Source organism: Delphinus delphis, chromosome 18 (genome assembly GCF_949987515.2).
Source record: "Delphinus delphis chromosome 18, mDelDel1.2, whole genome shotgun sequence".
Taxonomy (NCBI): domain Eukaryota; kingdom Metazoa; phylum Chordata; class Mammalia; order Artiodactyla; family Delphinidae; genus Delphinus; species Delphinus delphis.
In genome coordinates, this window is record NC_082700.1 from 7,852,974 (window position 1) to 7,869,598 (window position 16,625).

Consider the following 16,625-nt stretch of genomic DNA (forward strand, 5'->3'; position numbering starts at 1 on the left):
CATGCTCAGTAGTTGTGGTGCACGGGCTTAGCTGCTCCGCGGCATGTGGGATCTTCCTGGACCAGGGCTCGAACCCGTGTCCCCTGCATTGGCAGGCGGATTCTTAACCACTGCACCACCAGGGAAGCCCCCATTCTTGTAAATTCATTAATATCTTGTTTAATAGAAGATGGATTCTTATATTTGTGTCTTCATTTTATCTGTTGGGATGTATTGTTTTGGATGAAGTAAATGAAGAAAATCCAGGTTCACAGATACACAATTGGAAAATGGAAGGGTTTTCAATAATCCTTCCATAAAATTGTGGGCATTCTTTGATATTACACCAAAATTCGAGACAATCAGGAGTTTATTAAAGGTTAGTTGTAACATGAATCTGAAGCCCTACCAGTGAACTTTTGTACGAGGTTACATTAAAACCCACTGGGGTTTCCCTGGTGGCGCAGTGGTTGAGAGTCCGCCTGCTGATGCAGAGGACACGGGTTCGTGCCCCAGTCCGGGAAGATCCCACATGCCGCGGAGCGGCTGGGCCCGTGAGCCATGGCCGCTGAGCCTGCGCGTCCGGAGCCTGTGCTCCGCAACGGGAGAGGCCACAGCAGTGAGAGGCCTGCGTACCACAAACAAACAAACAAAAAAACACATTGGTCTTTTACTTTGAATGGAACTTTTAAAAAGCCCATTCATGAGTTTGTAACATCTTACATAAGCTGTTTGGAAAATATTGTTTCCCAGAAGTTGCAGGACTTCCAAACGTTGACACATGTTGTTATACAGTATCAAAAAATCACAGTTATTAACACTGTCATTGACACTGAAAAGTCTTCACGGATGGGGAGGCTATGAAGCTCACGGGAGCAGAAACAAGTCCAAAATTCAAGTCTCACGTCAAAGCTTGAATCTTATAGTTGTCACAAGTAACATCAGTTGTTCTCCTCGAACTGGCAGGCTCACTTTGTTTATTTTTGAGAACGTGTTTGCCCAGTCCCTAAGGCTGAATAACCATAGTTTACCTGTCAGTCTATCAACTAAAAACCATGTTCTGTGAAAAAAGCAACTAGTTCAGCTTGCAGCTTGAGCAATCACACAGGTGCTTTTCCTTGAGACAACATCTTAGTTTGATATACAGCAGGAGTACTTTAATGTTACGCCTCAGCTTGCCCCACAAAATGTTAAAACGTTGTGTGCTCAAGGGTGTAGTTTAATAAAATTATTAATTTATTCCGCTTTAGCAAGCATCCTCTTAAGTGAACTCGGCTTTTTTTGTTGTTGTTGCCACTGCCTTGATTAGCGCTAAGGCAATAATACTTTTTCCCATGAATGCTTTTGCACCACTAGTGGGAATTCAACACAGAAAAAACCCCCAAGTAATGTTGTAATATTTAGTACTGTTATAAAAAGTTTTGACTTGTGAACCTGGGTACCTGAAGGAGTCTTAGGGGTCCCTGAGAGTATCGTTGACCACACGTGAGAATTGCTGTCCTCATGTAAGTCACCTGACCTCTCTAAAATAGAAATAAAGCTGTTTTGAGAACTAAATAAAATATTATTTAAGAAGAAATAATGCATGGAGAGCACTTAGTATCGTGCCTGGTATATCATAAGTGTTTGTTAAATGTTTGCTACTACTATTAGTCTATTGATACTGTGAGGGTATAGCTACCATTTACAATAGTAGTAGTGATCATACTGTATCATTTTTCTCCATAAACTCATTCCTTTGGCAGATCTCCATTTTAGTTACTGGCTCCATCTGTCTCCTTTTGTGGTCCCTTTCTTCACTCCAGCCAATATCTACTCACTCACAAGTACTGTTGATGTGACCTCTGTCACACCTTCACAATGGTCCCTTTTCTCCCATTCCTGCTGCTACCACCCTGCTTACAGAGCATGATTTGGTGGAAAGAAACTTCCGTTAAAGGCAGTTCTGGCTGTTGGTATTTGACCTGCCTGAGACTCAGTTTACTAATCCGTAAAGTGGGAAAACAGTAGTCCTTATATATATATATATATATATATATATATATATATTTTTTTTTTTTTGCTGTATGCGGGCCTCTCACTGTTGTGGCCTCTCCCGTTGCGGAGCACAGGCTCTGGACGCACAGGCTCAGTGGCCATGGCTCACGGGCCCAGCCGCTCAGCAGCATGTGGGATCTTCCCGGACCGGGGCACGAACCCGTGTCCCCTGCATTGTCAGGCGGACTCTCAACCACTGCACCACCAGGGAAGCCCTATATATTTTTTAGTGAGGGTTAAATCAAATAATATATTTGAAAGTAACTGGCAGAGTATCTATCTATGGCAAGTGTTCAGTGCACGTTAGCACATTTTAACAATACAGTATAAATTCTTCCAATCCATGAGCATGGAATATCTTTCCATTTATTTGTCTTTTTCTTTCATTTAAGTCTTGCAGTTTTCAGTGTACAGGCTTTTCACCTCCTTGGTTAATTTATTCCTAGGTATTTTATTCTTTTTGATGCAATTGTAAACGGGATTGTTTTCTTAATTTCTTTCTGATGTTCATTATTAGTATACAGAAATGCAACAGATTTTTGTGTACTGATTTTTTATTTTTTACTGAATTCCTTTATTAGTTCTAACAGTTTTCTGATGAAATCTTTAGGGTTTTCTGTATATAATATCATGTTATCTGCAAATAGCACAGATCCCACTACTGTTGGTGGGAATGTAAATACGTAAAGCCACTATGGAAAGTAAGAAGGAGTTTCTTCAAAAACTTAAAAATAGAACTACCAGATCCAGCAATTTCAGTTCTGGGTATTTATCTGATGAAAACAAAAACACTAATTTGAAAAGATATGCACCCCATATTCATTGCAGAATTATTTACAATAGCCAAAAGATGGAAATGACCTAAGTGTCCACTGTTGGATGAATAGATAAAGAAATTGTGGTCTATATTTGGTGGGGTATTTTTGAGCCAAAAAAAAGAACAGAATCTTGCCATTTGTGACAACATGGATAAACCTCGAGAGCGTTATGCTAAGTGAACTCAGACAGAGGAAGACAGATGCTGTATGATCTCCCTTATACGTGGGAGTTAATATATACACACACCAAGCTCATTGGTGGTTACCAGAGGTAGGGGGTAGAGGATGAGAGAAATGGATGAATTTTTTTAAGTTTAAATAAATTGAATTTTTAAAATGGATCATAGAGGGGAAATAAAATATACTTAAATTGCAAAAAAAGAAAGTTAGATGCAGACACTTCCTAGTGCTGTGTTGATAAGCCTATTAGGAGCGATTCCTGATCTTTACTGAGAACGGAGGCTGTGTGATTCTAGAAAGGAGAACAAAAGAGCCAAGTGGCTAATCTATTTCTGATCAGAAGTTTCTAGGAGATAGCCCTTTTTGGTAGAGAAGACTTTACACCTTTTTCTATCTTAAAAAGCCCCCCCCCAAAACCAGAATGGCAACAGTGTCGGATTTCTGGGCTTGTCCTGGGGGCTTGTCCTGGGGGCCTGCCGAGATGGTAACCTCTGTTGTGCTTCCTGGATCTTGGTTCAGGGCTGAGAGTCTGTAGGAACCCCATGGTTAAGCCTCTTACGGTAAAAATTGTGGTTTCGCTTATAATCTTGGAATAGCTTTGGAAGCAAAGGGAGAAGCTCCTCCAGGGCGTGGGAGAGACCCCCATATTAATTGTCATCAGAGTGTTCCTCCTGAGCGCCTGCTGCAGAAGAGGCTGTGGCCAGTGGGTCTGCTCCAAGCCATGCAGGTTTCTGCTGTCTCTTCTCCCATAGGGGATAAAGATTCCCTTGCTTCCCTAAAGGTTAAAGCCTCAGGTGAAGTGACTGGTTTCTCTCCCATGACCAGGTGTGCACCGACTCCGGGGGTATGAGGCATGGTTAGCCGATGGTTAAATCATGGGTCTCATTATCACAAAGACCCAGTTTTAGACATTCTAGTCCACTGTCAGACGCCAGGCCGGATTTTAGGTTTGGAAAATAACCCCCAAGGGCACTCATAGTTCCTAAGGCCACTTTTCAGTGTGCAAAGAGGATGGCCTTCCCGACGCCGTGTAAGAGGGCCCTGAGAATGGAGAGTTGGAATCTGTCCCTTTGCTGATTCAGGACAGGATGCCCAGTCATGGGACAGAGGCAGCCAGCTGGGCGGGGCTGGGCAAGACGCCTGTGCCCTTATTGCCACTCCCCAACCCACCAGACAACTTTGAGTTTTGCTTTGTGCGTGTGTGCCTCTGCCTGGGATGCCCTTCCTCTTTTTCTCAGCCTGGGAACCTCCTATTTCCCCTTTAAGACCCTGCCCTAAAGTCACTTCTGCTTTTCTGACCAAATCCCAAGGCGCTGATAGATTCTGTTTTTGCCTCCGTATGTTCCAAAGTGTTTCCACCTGTGCTATAGCATAACGTTGCAGCAGGAACAGTACTTCTGAACGTTTCTATCTCCCTCACTGGACTGTGAGTTCTTGTGCCCAGGGCCACGCTTTATGCTTCTTTGTATCTGCCCCAGAGCCTAGCAATGGGTGTGCCAGCTAGAAGGCGTTCAGCGCCAGTTGAATGAATGAATGTAGTCCAGTCTTTTGGGCCTATAGTTATTATGAGATCAGAAACCAACTGTTTGGAACTTATTAGATTATTTGGCTATCTATGGTTTTCTGCATATATCTTTATGTTCTCCTTTAGTATTTAGAAAATTCTTTTAAAAATTACCGGTCTGTTTTCTTTTTTTTGGCTGCGCTGCGAGGCATGTGGGATCTCAGTTCCCTGACCAGGCATCGAACCCGTGCCCCCCCAAAATTACCAGTCTGTTTTAATCATGATGCAATAGGGCCCCCCAAAAGAGGTGACACCCTGTTCTACCCCTGCACAGGGGAAGGGCATACTTTTGAGGGCCAGTGTGGGGATGGCATCTGGAATTCAGCTGAGTGAAACCCAGGCAGGCAGAGCTGTGACCTGCCCTATTTTCCTATCACAGTCTTACGGGGCATGAGATTAACTGTTCTCTATTGAAAGGTGTCCCCTTACAGTTGGTGTTTCAGGTGCCGAGGCAGGCCATGCATCACCAGGAATGTTAGTGTCCCCGCGCACGTTTGGTTCCAGGAAACTCCCAACCCGTGATCGGGAGGGAGTGCTCCCGGCAAGTCCATTTATCATGTGATTAGAGTAAGTGAAAGGTAATCCTTTTTAAAATGTGAGTTATGGAGCTTTGTGATGCACCATTTATCTGTGCCTGCCGTGGGAAGGAAGAACACTGGGGCAAGCTTATGACTTAGACGGTGCTCTCGGCTGTATTTAGGGCTGTTTCCCACACCTTTACTCCACATGATGAATCTGGATGAAAATTTTGATTAAGCACCTAGAGTTGCTTGTTACCAAACATGGAGTAGGTGTGTGAACACATACCCAGTAAGTAAGCTGCTTAATTTCTAGGCTTCTGTGTCTGTTTAAACACCTTGTTTTAGTGGTTAATATCTAATATATGTGAGGAATATCTTCTTGGAAGAAAGCTAAACAGCTTTGGAAATTGGAAAACTTCTAGAACTCTAAACCAGGCAGGTGGGTTTTAAAGAAGGATAGAAGGGATCACTGTAGTCAACCGTAAATTTGCAAACCTTCACTAAAAAAGGCAAGGAAGCAGTCTTACATTTCTTTTCCCTCCCAGATCAATGGTGTTGACATGGGGCCACAAACCTTGGCTCACCAGAACAAATGGCACTGTTTGCATTCACATAAAATGGAAAACACACAAAATATTCAGTTCCCAGTTTTAAGATGGCAACATAAACCAGAGAGAGAAAACCCTTTGTCTCCAGACTTCCTTTTAAAATACTCGTAGCAGCTGTTGTAAGGACAGATGACCATACTGGCCTCGTGCATTCAAGGTTAAACCTCCCAGTGAGCATTCAAGTTTATTAGTCTCAAGACAGCAAACATTCATTCAGCACCTGCTTCTCTATGTTCCCCACGTTGTACTGGTATCCCTAGGGCCTGGGACTGGTCTTCATGCAATGTTTAGCAACTGGGTGAACGTTGCATGTCCATGTGGAAGATGCTGGTGTTCATGGGGTGCCTGGTACACTCCCGGGCACAGAGTGGGCATCCAAAAAATATGACGAAGTATGAATGAGAACATTGATGTGACCTTCAGGAGGTCACGGTCTAAACTCAGGTGAACATTAGCACTTGGTCCCGCCTCCTTCCTGGGAGAAAGAAGTGTGTCAAGGCTTGGGGGAGGCAGAGCAGGTGCAGGACCCTCAGAGGGGGCTTCAGTTCTTCCTCTGTAATTGCCTCCTTTTAGGCCACCATCTTCCCGGCTGGGGAGGGACAGTCACCTGGGGACAAGAGGGACTTTCCAAAGGAGGTTTCTGTGGTCCCTCCACTCTTCTGCATTTTAATGTAATTTATTTTTTATCAGACTTTTGAATAAAAGTCCTTCCCTCTTCCATTATGGTGAACACTTAAAATTACATTTATACAGAATTACGTTTACACAAATTTCTATTAAAAGCCAAATTCCAGGCCTAAGCTATTGGCCAAATTCCATTAACAAAAGAATATGAAGTAAATTAGTTGAGCTGATTAAAAGCACCTTCATCAAAGTAGAACATTGGTGCCAACGATGTTGAGTTGAATTATTGATTTTTTTAAATATAGCAGATGGTACATTAGCAGGGAAGAAAAGTGATTCTCCTTCCCCTCCTCTGCCGCCCATTCCCTCCCCCCGCCCCCCCCCCCACAACCGCTTCACTCTGGGGATAAGAAGGGGCACTAGAGACTTACTGGCGACCACGGAAAGGGAGGTGATGGAGTAAGGTGGGAGCGCACGAAGGCAAAGGATGGGGCCTAGGTGAGGGAGAGGAAGGAAAAGGAGGGGTGGAGACCGCAGGGAGCAAAGGTCAGATGCCTGGAAGGAGGGCGCTGTTCCCGCAGAGGAGCGGCCACCTCGACCCGCACCCCGGCCGCGAGCCAGGCGGGCGCTCCCGATACTGGCCGCCAGAGGGCGCGTCCGGAGCCGGCGCGGAGCTGGGGGAGGGAAGAGGGGAGCCGGCGGAGGAGGGTCAGCCGCGGCGGCAGGGGCGGCGGCGGCAGCGGCGCAGCTCCGTTCTCCGCGCGTCTCGCGTCCCCGCGTCCGGACAGGGCGCGCAGCCCCGCCGCCGGGATGCGGCCGCCTGCCCGCCGCGGCCGCCGTCTGGCGCTCCCGGCACTGCTCTCGCTGCTCACCTGCTCCCTGGGTAAGTAGCGGGCGGCCCGGGCGCGCACGGGAGAGGCGCGGGCTCCCCGGGAGCAGCCGCCCGCGCCCCGCGTCCGCGCCGAGGGAGACGCCGGGCGGCCCAGCCCTGCCCCGCGGGCGCCCGCGCCCCGCCGCGCCCACGGCAGCGCCCTCTCGCGGCGCCCCGGCCGGACTTGGCTCCCCCGGACCTTGGGACCCAAGGGCGCTCCTTCCCGGCCCCTTTCGGCTCGCGGGGTCCCGCCGCCGCCGCGGCCCGACTCGCGTCTTCCCGCTTCCTTCCGCTGCGAGCCGGCGGCCGGCCGGCCGGCCCGCGAGGGCGCGGCGCCCACCCCCACAGGAAACGCGGAGTGAACGCAACTGCGAGAAACTTTGGACGGAGGGAAGCGGCGGCCGCGGTCCGCCCCCTTGCCTTCCGCCCGCGCCCCCCCGGCCCCCCCGGCCCCCAGCGCGCCCGGCGCTGGCGGCAGAGGCTAGAGGCGGGCGAGCTCCGTGGCCCAGGTCCCCGCGCGCTCCGTTGAGCGCCCCGCCCGCCCAGCCCGCGAGGGCGACCGGCGGTGTCCCCGGGGCTTCCTGAGCGGTCTCGCGGACCTGCCCTGGTCCCCTCGGCTGGGATGCCCACCGGGCACCAGCCCCTTCTACGGATTCCTTGACCAGGAAGGGAGGACCGGGTGTCCGGCTGGGCCTCCGTGTATCGGTCGTGCCTCTGGGGAGGCCGTGGGGAAGCCTTCCAGAATCTTGCGTCTTCATGGGGGAAAATTAGAGAACACTTCTGCAAACGGTGCTGTCTGCTGCTGCTGTAATGCCCCTTCCGTTTTTTCTTCCATGCTCCTCACAAGAGCGTGCTCCCCCCCTTTATCATAAAATAATGTGATGAAAGTTTTTAAAAAAAATCATTGCAATTGACTTTCACGATGAGATGTGTTCAAGTTTGGAGGAAAAATTATTCCTTTTCAGTGTTCTCAGGGTTGTTGTCTCTTTTATCCCAGACTTTTGTGTTTCCAGCCTGTTAAGAGGCAGTAATTTTCAGATTTTTAGATATGGCAGACTGGTGCAATTTAGAAAAAGACATAGCGTCATTGTACACAGCTGTTTTGGTAGCCCACCGGACAGCCGTTTTGATTTGGACTTAAATTCTCCGAATAAGGACTTTAACCTGTGTACCCCTGGCATGTATATAGGAGCTCAGTAAGTGTGGGAAAATCGAGTGAGATTAATTGGTAATTGTTCAGATGCGTGATTAAGTAACAATGTAATTAAAAATGTTTGGGCACCTTGGGCAGAGAAGGCTATAACTGACGGTGGGGAGCAACTGAACTTGGCGGGGATCTGCTTTAGTGGAAGAAAGAGTTGCATTGCTTGGGAGGGGGGCGGGCAGCCCTGGGAGAAGGGGAGGTTGGAGGGGTGGGACGGGGGCTAGGGGACTCCTGGCTGCATCAGTTGGCCTGCTGCCTAGACGTTTTGCAACTCACCAAATGGGGTGGGTGGTAACTGAAATTGGTATTCTATTTATAGCCCTGCACTTTGTAAGATGTACTGGGGATATAATACACGTATATAATATATTCACTATACAGGCTGAAGTGCACACTTGTGTTGCTATGTGTATGTATTTTTCACTGCACGTAAGGGAATATCTGCACTGTCCACACTTGGTGTAAGGGAGTATCTGCACTTTCCACACTTGGTAACACATTAAAGGACGTAAAGAATGAACTAAAATGTCCACATATTTTTACAGATGTCTGTTAGCCTTGTGAAGTTGTCTTAGGATAAGCACAATAAGTAAAACATAAAACCTATTAAGAGTTCCCCGGGAGACATTTGGCTTTGTGAACTAGCTTTCATGGGTTGGTACAGAGAGGAAACTGTATTCTTCTAGGTCTGAAGTAAATCTTGAGTTCCTTTTATTGAGCTCTGCTTTGATGTAGTGGAGGGGCACCAAGAAATAAAAAGCTGTGGTACTCAGTCTTTTTATATCTTGAAATCAGGGTTCTTGGACTCTTGCTGAAATAGAGAACATGATAGGAGTTCCAAGGCATGTGAACAATACGGACAGAGTAAAGACACCTTAAATATTCCCTTATAAGGGCTGGGTGGGGGCTGACTGTATATAGTTTAGTTTTCCCACAAATTGTAGTATATTCATTTGAGCTTTCAGAGAAAAGTCAATATAGAACGTGTATCTTAAACCCATACAGTTATACAGACAAAATCCACTGCAACTTCAGTTCTGAAGTCCAAAGCTAGTACTAGCCTCAGAAGATTTATTCATGCCTCTAGGTCAGCCACTGTGGCTTCTCGTTGCCTTGAGTCTCAGTTTTCTCATATAAAACAGGAGGCATAGACTAGATAAAATACTAGAACTTTGCCATCTCTTACAGTTTTAACTGATTCTATTGTAGCAGAATCTGCTATCTGCCACTCCAAAACCCTTAGTTCCTTCTTTTCCTGGATGAAAAACCTCTTAGATAATCAGCACTGTTACGGACTGAGTTGTGTCCTTCAAATGCCTATGTTGAAGCCTTGATCCCCAATATGACTGTATTTGGAGAGGTGCCTTTAAGGAGGTAATTAAGGTTAAAAGAGGCCATAAGGGTGGGGCCCTAATGCAATAGGACTGGTGTCCTTATAAGAAGAGGAAGAGATGCCAGACAGGCTCAGAGAAAAAAGGTTGTATGAGGACACAGTGAGAAGACATCCATCTAAAAGCCAAGGAGAGAGGTCTCAGCAGAAACCAACCCAGCTGGCACCTTGATCTTGGACTTCTAGCCTCTAGAACTGTGAGAAATAAATTTCTGTTGTTTAAGTCCCCCAGTCTATGGTTTCTATTATGGCAGCCCTAGCAAACTAATAATACAGGGGTAAGGGGAAGGGTGTAGGAGTGGTAGTGGTGGTGGTGGGGGCAGTGTGTCTAGTGGACAACATTTTTCATTGGCCCTTGCAAACAGCGGTAGCCAGTGAGCTATCTGTAGAGCTCTTTGGGTGCGTCTCTTGGTAAAGCTTATTAAAGGTGGCTGACCCAGCTGAGATGCAGGTCCTCTGCCATTGTTTCCTTCCCATGGCCTATTATGTGAATCTAATGGCTGGAGCTACAGTGGCCATCTTGTGACCACGAGGTGACCTTGAAGACAGAAGCCAGTAGTAAGGATGGTAGAGCAGAAAGGATGGTACCCCCTGGGTGCAAGGTGGATGTGGGGCACTGTGCTAGGCCAGCATTGCCTATTTCCACACTTGTATTGCATTAAAGAAAAAAATCTGCCTTGTTGAAGCCTCAGTTGTTGTTGGTGGGGGGGGGTTATTACATGCAGCCAAACCTAATTCTAATTGATGCATCTGTGAAGAAGCTTATTTGAACCGGTGGTCAAATAATAGATGTTAACGTTTGTCTTTCGTATCCCTGTTTCTACTCTGAGTCAGGATTATCTCTCTTAGCACCTGCCAAAATTAGGGATGATTTTTCATTCTGAGCCAGGTCTCGCTCTGGTTCTTTTCATTGCAGTAAGCCAGACATTTTAGGGCCCCAAGAGTCGCACCTGGCTCCAGGTTGGTCTGTGTTTTTAGTTGGACTTTTAAGCCCTCCGTTTACTTCCTCAGCAGTACTCAGGTATTACTGGCACAGATTTTAACCGTCTGGATGGATCCCCTGTTGTCCAGGTAGTCCAGGCCCCCCAAGCTGGCATGGCCAGCTTGCTCATGGACTTGACCCAAGGGAGTTGGCCGGTGGCCAATAGTCGGGCTCTGGGGGGGCGGGTGGTGGAAGGGGAGGGAGGAAGAGTAGCTGTTTCACGTGGGGGTGGGGGAGGGGAGGAGATGTCCTGACCCTCTTGTTAACTTCTTCTGAGGAAAACACTGTGTGCCCAGTACTTGAGCAGGCCGTAATTACTGATCTCATTTGGACCATTAAGGGCCAGGTGTTTTGCTTTTCATTAGAAACATTATAAAGCAAGCCTCATTTGCAACTGTTACCCGTTTTGCTTCCTTGTAGCATTACAGGTAGTCCATCCTGGTGTTGAGCAGATTCTTGCTGAAGAACAATATACAGGAGTGCTAATTCCATCTTTCCAAATATAAAGGAAAAATGATGGTGGGTATCAGGGGCTTATCAGACCTCTTATTGGTCGAGAGTCTCTCTTAATGTCACATTTCAACCGTCTGATCACTAAGCTCCTCCCAAAGAAAGGTGCTGATTTGAACTACTGGAACGTGTTAATAACTTAAATAGTATTAAAAGGAAGAGCTGTACTCACAGTTTCTTCATCTATTCCGAAAGTGTCGAGTACTGTCTACTATGTGTCAAGCCCTGGGGTTGACAGGGCAGGAAGGAGACCCATCTAGTCTGTCCCTACCCTCGTGGAGCTCGCAGTCTTGAAGGGGACCTTGAACACGAACTGCACCAGGAGTGGAATTGCAGCCTGCCCGGTGCTGCGGTGACGGTGTCCAGGGCTCTGTGCTAAGTGTTGCGGGGACGGTTGTGGCTTTTTACCTGGAGTCTGGAGCAGTGGTTCCCAACAGGGGGCCATCTTGCCCCCCAGGGAGCGCTTGTAGATGGCTTGTAGGGGCTGGTTTGGCAGGAGTGCTGGTGAGTGGCCTGCAGTGCACGGGACAGCTGGTGAGTGGCCTGCAGTGCACGGGACAGCTCCCACTGCAAAAGAGTCGATTATCCGGTCAAATCATCAATAGTGCTGGGCTGAGAAACCTTGGAGTTGCCTGTTTTCTTTTTTTTTTTTTTTTTTTGCCACATCGTGCGGCTTGTGGGAACTGAGATCCCGGACCAGGGATGGAACCCAGAGGGCCCAACCTTGAAAGCCTGGACTTGTAACCACTAGGCCACCAGGGAACTCTGGAGTTTCTCAGGGAAGGGCATCAGAGCTCAGACCCAAAGGGGAAGCAGAGATCAGGTACCTGGAGGGAGGGAGGGAGGGAGGAGGGGAGCACGCCCGCAGGGGCAGAGCTGTGCTGGAGGAAGCTGGTGGAGAAAGACAGGACTGGAGAGGGGAGGGGCTGAACGGTCAGTTGGGGCCGCTTATGCAGGGCTGTGAAGGTGAGGGGAGGAGTTCTGGGCTTTGTCCTTAGAGTGGTAGTGGGTACTGCAGGGTTGTCTTAGGAGAGTGACAGTGATTTGACTTCCATTTTAAGAAGCTCACGCTCGTTAGAACAAGGATGGGAGGGGCCCGTGTGGATGTGAGGGACCAGTGAGGAGGCCACGTGAGAGCTGATTAAGAGTCTGGGGCGCGGTGGTTGACTGGTCCAGTGGGCTGAGAGGAGGGTCAGGGATGTCATAGGTTCTTGCTCTGAGCTGTAGGTGGAGAGTGCCTCTGTTTACTGATACAGGCACTGATGGAGAGGGACCAGATTTAATCAAAAGAAGAAATTTTTTATTGTAGTTAAATATATACAACATAAAATGAATCATTTGAACCATTTTTAAATGTACAGTTCTGTGGCATTAAGTACCCAGATGGTTTTCTAAAATTTACTTTTAGTTTTAAGGGGAGCTGAGGATGATGAGTTCCATTTGGTCAAGTTGAGTTTGGGGGTGCATGTGCGATGCTTAGGTACCACGTCTGGTGGGCGGTTAGTTCTGCGGGTCCGGAACTCAGAGGAGAGGTCAGCTCAAGAGAGATTTGGGGGAAATTTGAGTTTTTTGTTTGTTATTTTTCTTTCTTTTTTTTTTTTGCGGTACGCCAGCTTCTTACTGTTGTGGCCTCTCCCGTTGCGGAGCACAGGCTCCAGACGCGCAGGCTCAGCAGCCATGGCTCACGGGCCCAGCCGCTCCGCGGCATGTGGGATCTTCCCGGACCGGGGCACGAACCTTTGTCCCCTGCATCGGCAGGCGGACTCTCAAACACTGCACCACCAGGGAAGCCCTGTTAGTTTTCTTTCTTAAAGAAGAGAGCGTTGATTGACAACATAAATTTATTTAAACGTTTACTCAAAATGTATGTGTACTGAAGATTTGGAAGAAGTTGGGGAAGCAAACAGTCTATCTGTAAAGCTGATATGATGTAAAGCTGTAGGTTTAGACAAAACAAATGAGTTAAAGTATCATCAAATAAGATTTGAATGCATCTCAAGTATAGCAATGCTGGTCTCTCCAAGGGATACGACTTGCTTCCACTCATAAAGGAATATTTTATGATCTGAAGAGGTGATGTGTTTTGGTTTACATCATTGCTTCCCATAAGAAGCTCAAGGCCCTTTGCACATCACGCTGAATTTATCTTCTCCGGATCCTCGAGGGTGGATATGCAGGAGTTTGCTTTTCATTTATGGAATGAAGGAAGTAAAGGAAGATAAATGGCTAAAGCCTGTCGGGAGAAAAGCCTTGTTCCGTCCCCTTGAGTGCCAGTCTCCCTGTCCATCCCAGTGCCTGTCAGACTCCAGCACATACGGGAACACCTCAGGGTCTTAAAGAGTCCCCTTTGTTAAGGTCTCCTTTGTTAAAATGCAGATTTCTGGGTCCCAGCCTGAGAATTTTCGGATTCAAGAGAGCCAAAATGAGGCCCCATGGTCTGCAGCTTTAATAAGAGGCCAGGTGAGTTGTGTGTGCTGGCAGGTGCAGAACCCTTCTCAGGCCCCCCTGGCCCAGGTGTAAACTGGGACTGTTACTGGGCGATTTTCCTGCAAGTCTGTAGAAGGTAAAGGTGATTGCTGGTTGCTTTGTCTTTAAGCTGAAGTCAGGAGCTGTTATGGAGAAAGCCAAGCGTGGAACTGAGGCCTGATATTCGGCAGTCAGGTGTTCTGTCTCTTTGGAAAGGGAACTAGAAACCCCAGAACTCGAACTCAGAAGTCTTCCTCTGGTTCCGGCCTCGTTTGGCAGATTTATAGATGCTGCTGGAGGGACTGTAGTGCGTGGAGCACGAGTCTCAAAAACAGGAGCAGTACGTTGTTGGAGCAGAGATTTTTGGGTAATAGGTGAGTTCCCAGAGGCGCTAGAACATCTCAGGCTGCGGATGCCGCGGATTCAGTGGCACCAGCAGGGGTGCTTTTTAGGGCCGGCTTTTTACGTTATAAAATTAAGATACCAAAAGTCAGGCATAAATGATCCTGACAGTTAACTGCTGAGCGTCCTCTAGCAGTGTACAGGAACTGGACGGAGTGCCGACTCCCTTGGGTTTGTGTATTTGCTCTCCCGGAGCCCTTGTGTGTGTTCTGGAATGGGCCATGTGATGCCCCTCACCCATGACTCCGCCTGTGGAACGTGCTTTACGAATCTCTCCCCAAACTCTGAGTTAGAATTTTCTTGTTTTCAGATCCTGAGCGGCATATGGGTTTTCGTATCATCTGTTTAAATGAGATACGAATCAAAGAAGCCAAAGATCTTTTCCTTCCTAAAATATATGGTTATTTCCTTTTTCTTTTTCTCCCTCCCATTTACTGTCCTTCCTGTGCATATGCTTACCCTCTGGCACATAGAATATATTGGTCCTGGCAAACGTCGTTTCCAAGTGAGGAAAAATCTGTATTCCAAGCTCCACTTTCCCACTGACTTCTATGAGGAAACGGGGGACGTGTTTCAGACGGAGCGAGCCCAAGCGCGGGCAGCCGTGGGCTGAGTGTCGGGGCTGTGTGCTCCCTGCCACGCCTCTCGTTACTTCTCCCAACTGGCTGCATCCTTTGTAAGTGAACCCATGGAACACCGCAGAGGGGTTCCCGACACGGAATGCCATCCACCTCTCCACCTGCTGTGGTGGCAGAATTGTGCTGGCGTTGTCCCCAGAGCGGCACATCTCTTTCCCTGAGAGTTTGCTGTTGGTACCTGGCACCTGAGGAGACGGCTCAGCTCCAGCTCTTCCCGTAGGCCTGTACAGGGAGGGAGGCAGAAGCTCCCAGAGGCCTCGTTGCTGAGCTGCTCAGCGGCAGGTTGGATGGCGCGTGGTGTGGCAGTTAAGACTCCATGTGTGAACAGGGTGCTGCGCTCGTCCTCGGGGTCACGCGGGACCCCCGCAATGCGGCGTCTTCCCTCGTTCTGTGGAGCTCTCACGAGAGGGCTCCTTCAAAGGACACCTTGAAAACGCCTTACACGCCTGCCTCCTCCTCTCTGCCTGGCCGTGCCTTTTTGTCTCCTTTGCAGTTCTGCCCCTGAGATATCGGGGCTCCCCCGCCCCCGTCCTCCCCGTCCAGCCTTGCGCCCTCAGTTCCCTGGCTCGTGGACACACTGAGCGCGGAGGCTCCCCACGCCTCTGCGCCGCGCGGCCCCCTGGGGACCAGGCTGCCATGCGGTGTGGCCACTTGAGTGCCCGGCAGCACCTCGGGAGATTGGGAACCAGACTGAGTTTTCCCACAATCCGCTCACCGCTCGTTATACTCCAGCGTGTGACGGGCACCCCAGTCTGCCCGCCCCTCGGATCTGAAACCCGGAATTACCTACACTCGTCTCTCTGCCCGCTCCTTCCCTGCCCTCATCCACCTGTAGGGTCCGTCTCAAGGTCTGGAAATTCTGCCTCTTCAGTATCTCCAGCTCCACTCTCGGTCCCCACGTCGCCCTGCGCAGGCGCTGCCTCGTCTTAATTCAGTCCCTGACCTCTCATTGCCTGGCTCCGTTACCCTCCCAGCTGGCATGCGTGTGTGTCTTTCTTTGTCCCTCCACAGCCCACCCCGCACGCTGCCTCTGGGAACTTGTCTAGGGCACACACTTCCACATGGCATTCCCCTCCTTAAAAGCCTCTCAAAGCTTCTAATGGCACTCAGAACAAAACCAGACTCCCTAGCGCTAACCCCTTTCCCGTTGGCCCTGTCATCCCCAGCCTCACCTCTGGCCCCAGTCACACCCTCCCCCCCAGCTGTCCACGCCCGGGTCGCTCCCCTCCCCCCGGCTGTCCACGCCCGGGTCGCTCCCCTCTCCCCTGCTGTCCACGCCCCGGTCCTCCCCTCCCCCCGGCTGTCCACGCCCGGGTCGCTCCCCTCTCCCCTGATGTCCACGCCCGGGTCGCTCCCCTCTCCCCTGATGTCCACGCCCGGGTCGCTCCCCTCCCCCCGGCTGTCCACGCAAGCCCCGCGTTGAGCTTGCTGCCCTGCTTGGTCCTTTGCCCTCCCTCTTCAGGGGCTCCCTTGGCAGTGCCATTAGAACAGCTGCCATCAGAGGGTGCCCATCTGCACTTGGTCGTTGGTGGAGAGACTCGTCTGTCATGTGAGACCATCAGCTCCTTGGGGAGCTGCTCATTCATCTTCTCCCGGCTGCTGGCATGACACGTGGCCGTGACACATGCAGCCACTCTTTGATTTTCTGTTGAACAAACAATAGCATAGATGAATAATGATGGTGACAGTAGCTGCTAACACCCAGAGCCTCAGCGTGTGCCAGGCCCCGTTCTGGGCCCGCTGCATGGGCTTCACCACCGGATCCTCAGCTGCCGGCAGCTGGTTCTGCCCTCTGTCCTCGGCCCTGCGTAGGGATGGGCCCTCCATCCTG

The 16,625-nt window shown here is 49.4% G+C and overlaps 1 protein-coding gene across 1 annotated transcript in view; it reads left to right on the forward strand.

Moving 5' to 3' along the window:
• Positions 1-7,045: 7,045 nt before the first annotated feature.
• B3GLCT (beta 3-glucosyltransferase) overlaps positions 7,046-16,625 on the forward strand; it is a 106,389-nt gene continuing 96,809 nt past the window's right edge. Inside the window, exon 1 of the mRNA XM_059996190.1 lies at positions 7,046-7,214. Coding sequence (XP_059852173.1) covers positions 7,142-7,214 — 73 coding nt within the window. The 5' untranslated portion in view covers positions 7,046-7,141. The remainder of the gene's footprint in view (positions 7,215-16,625) is intronic.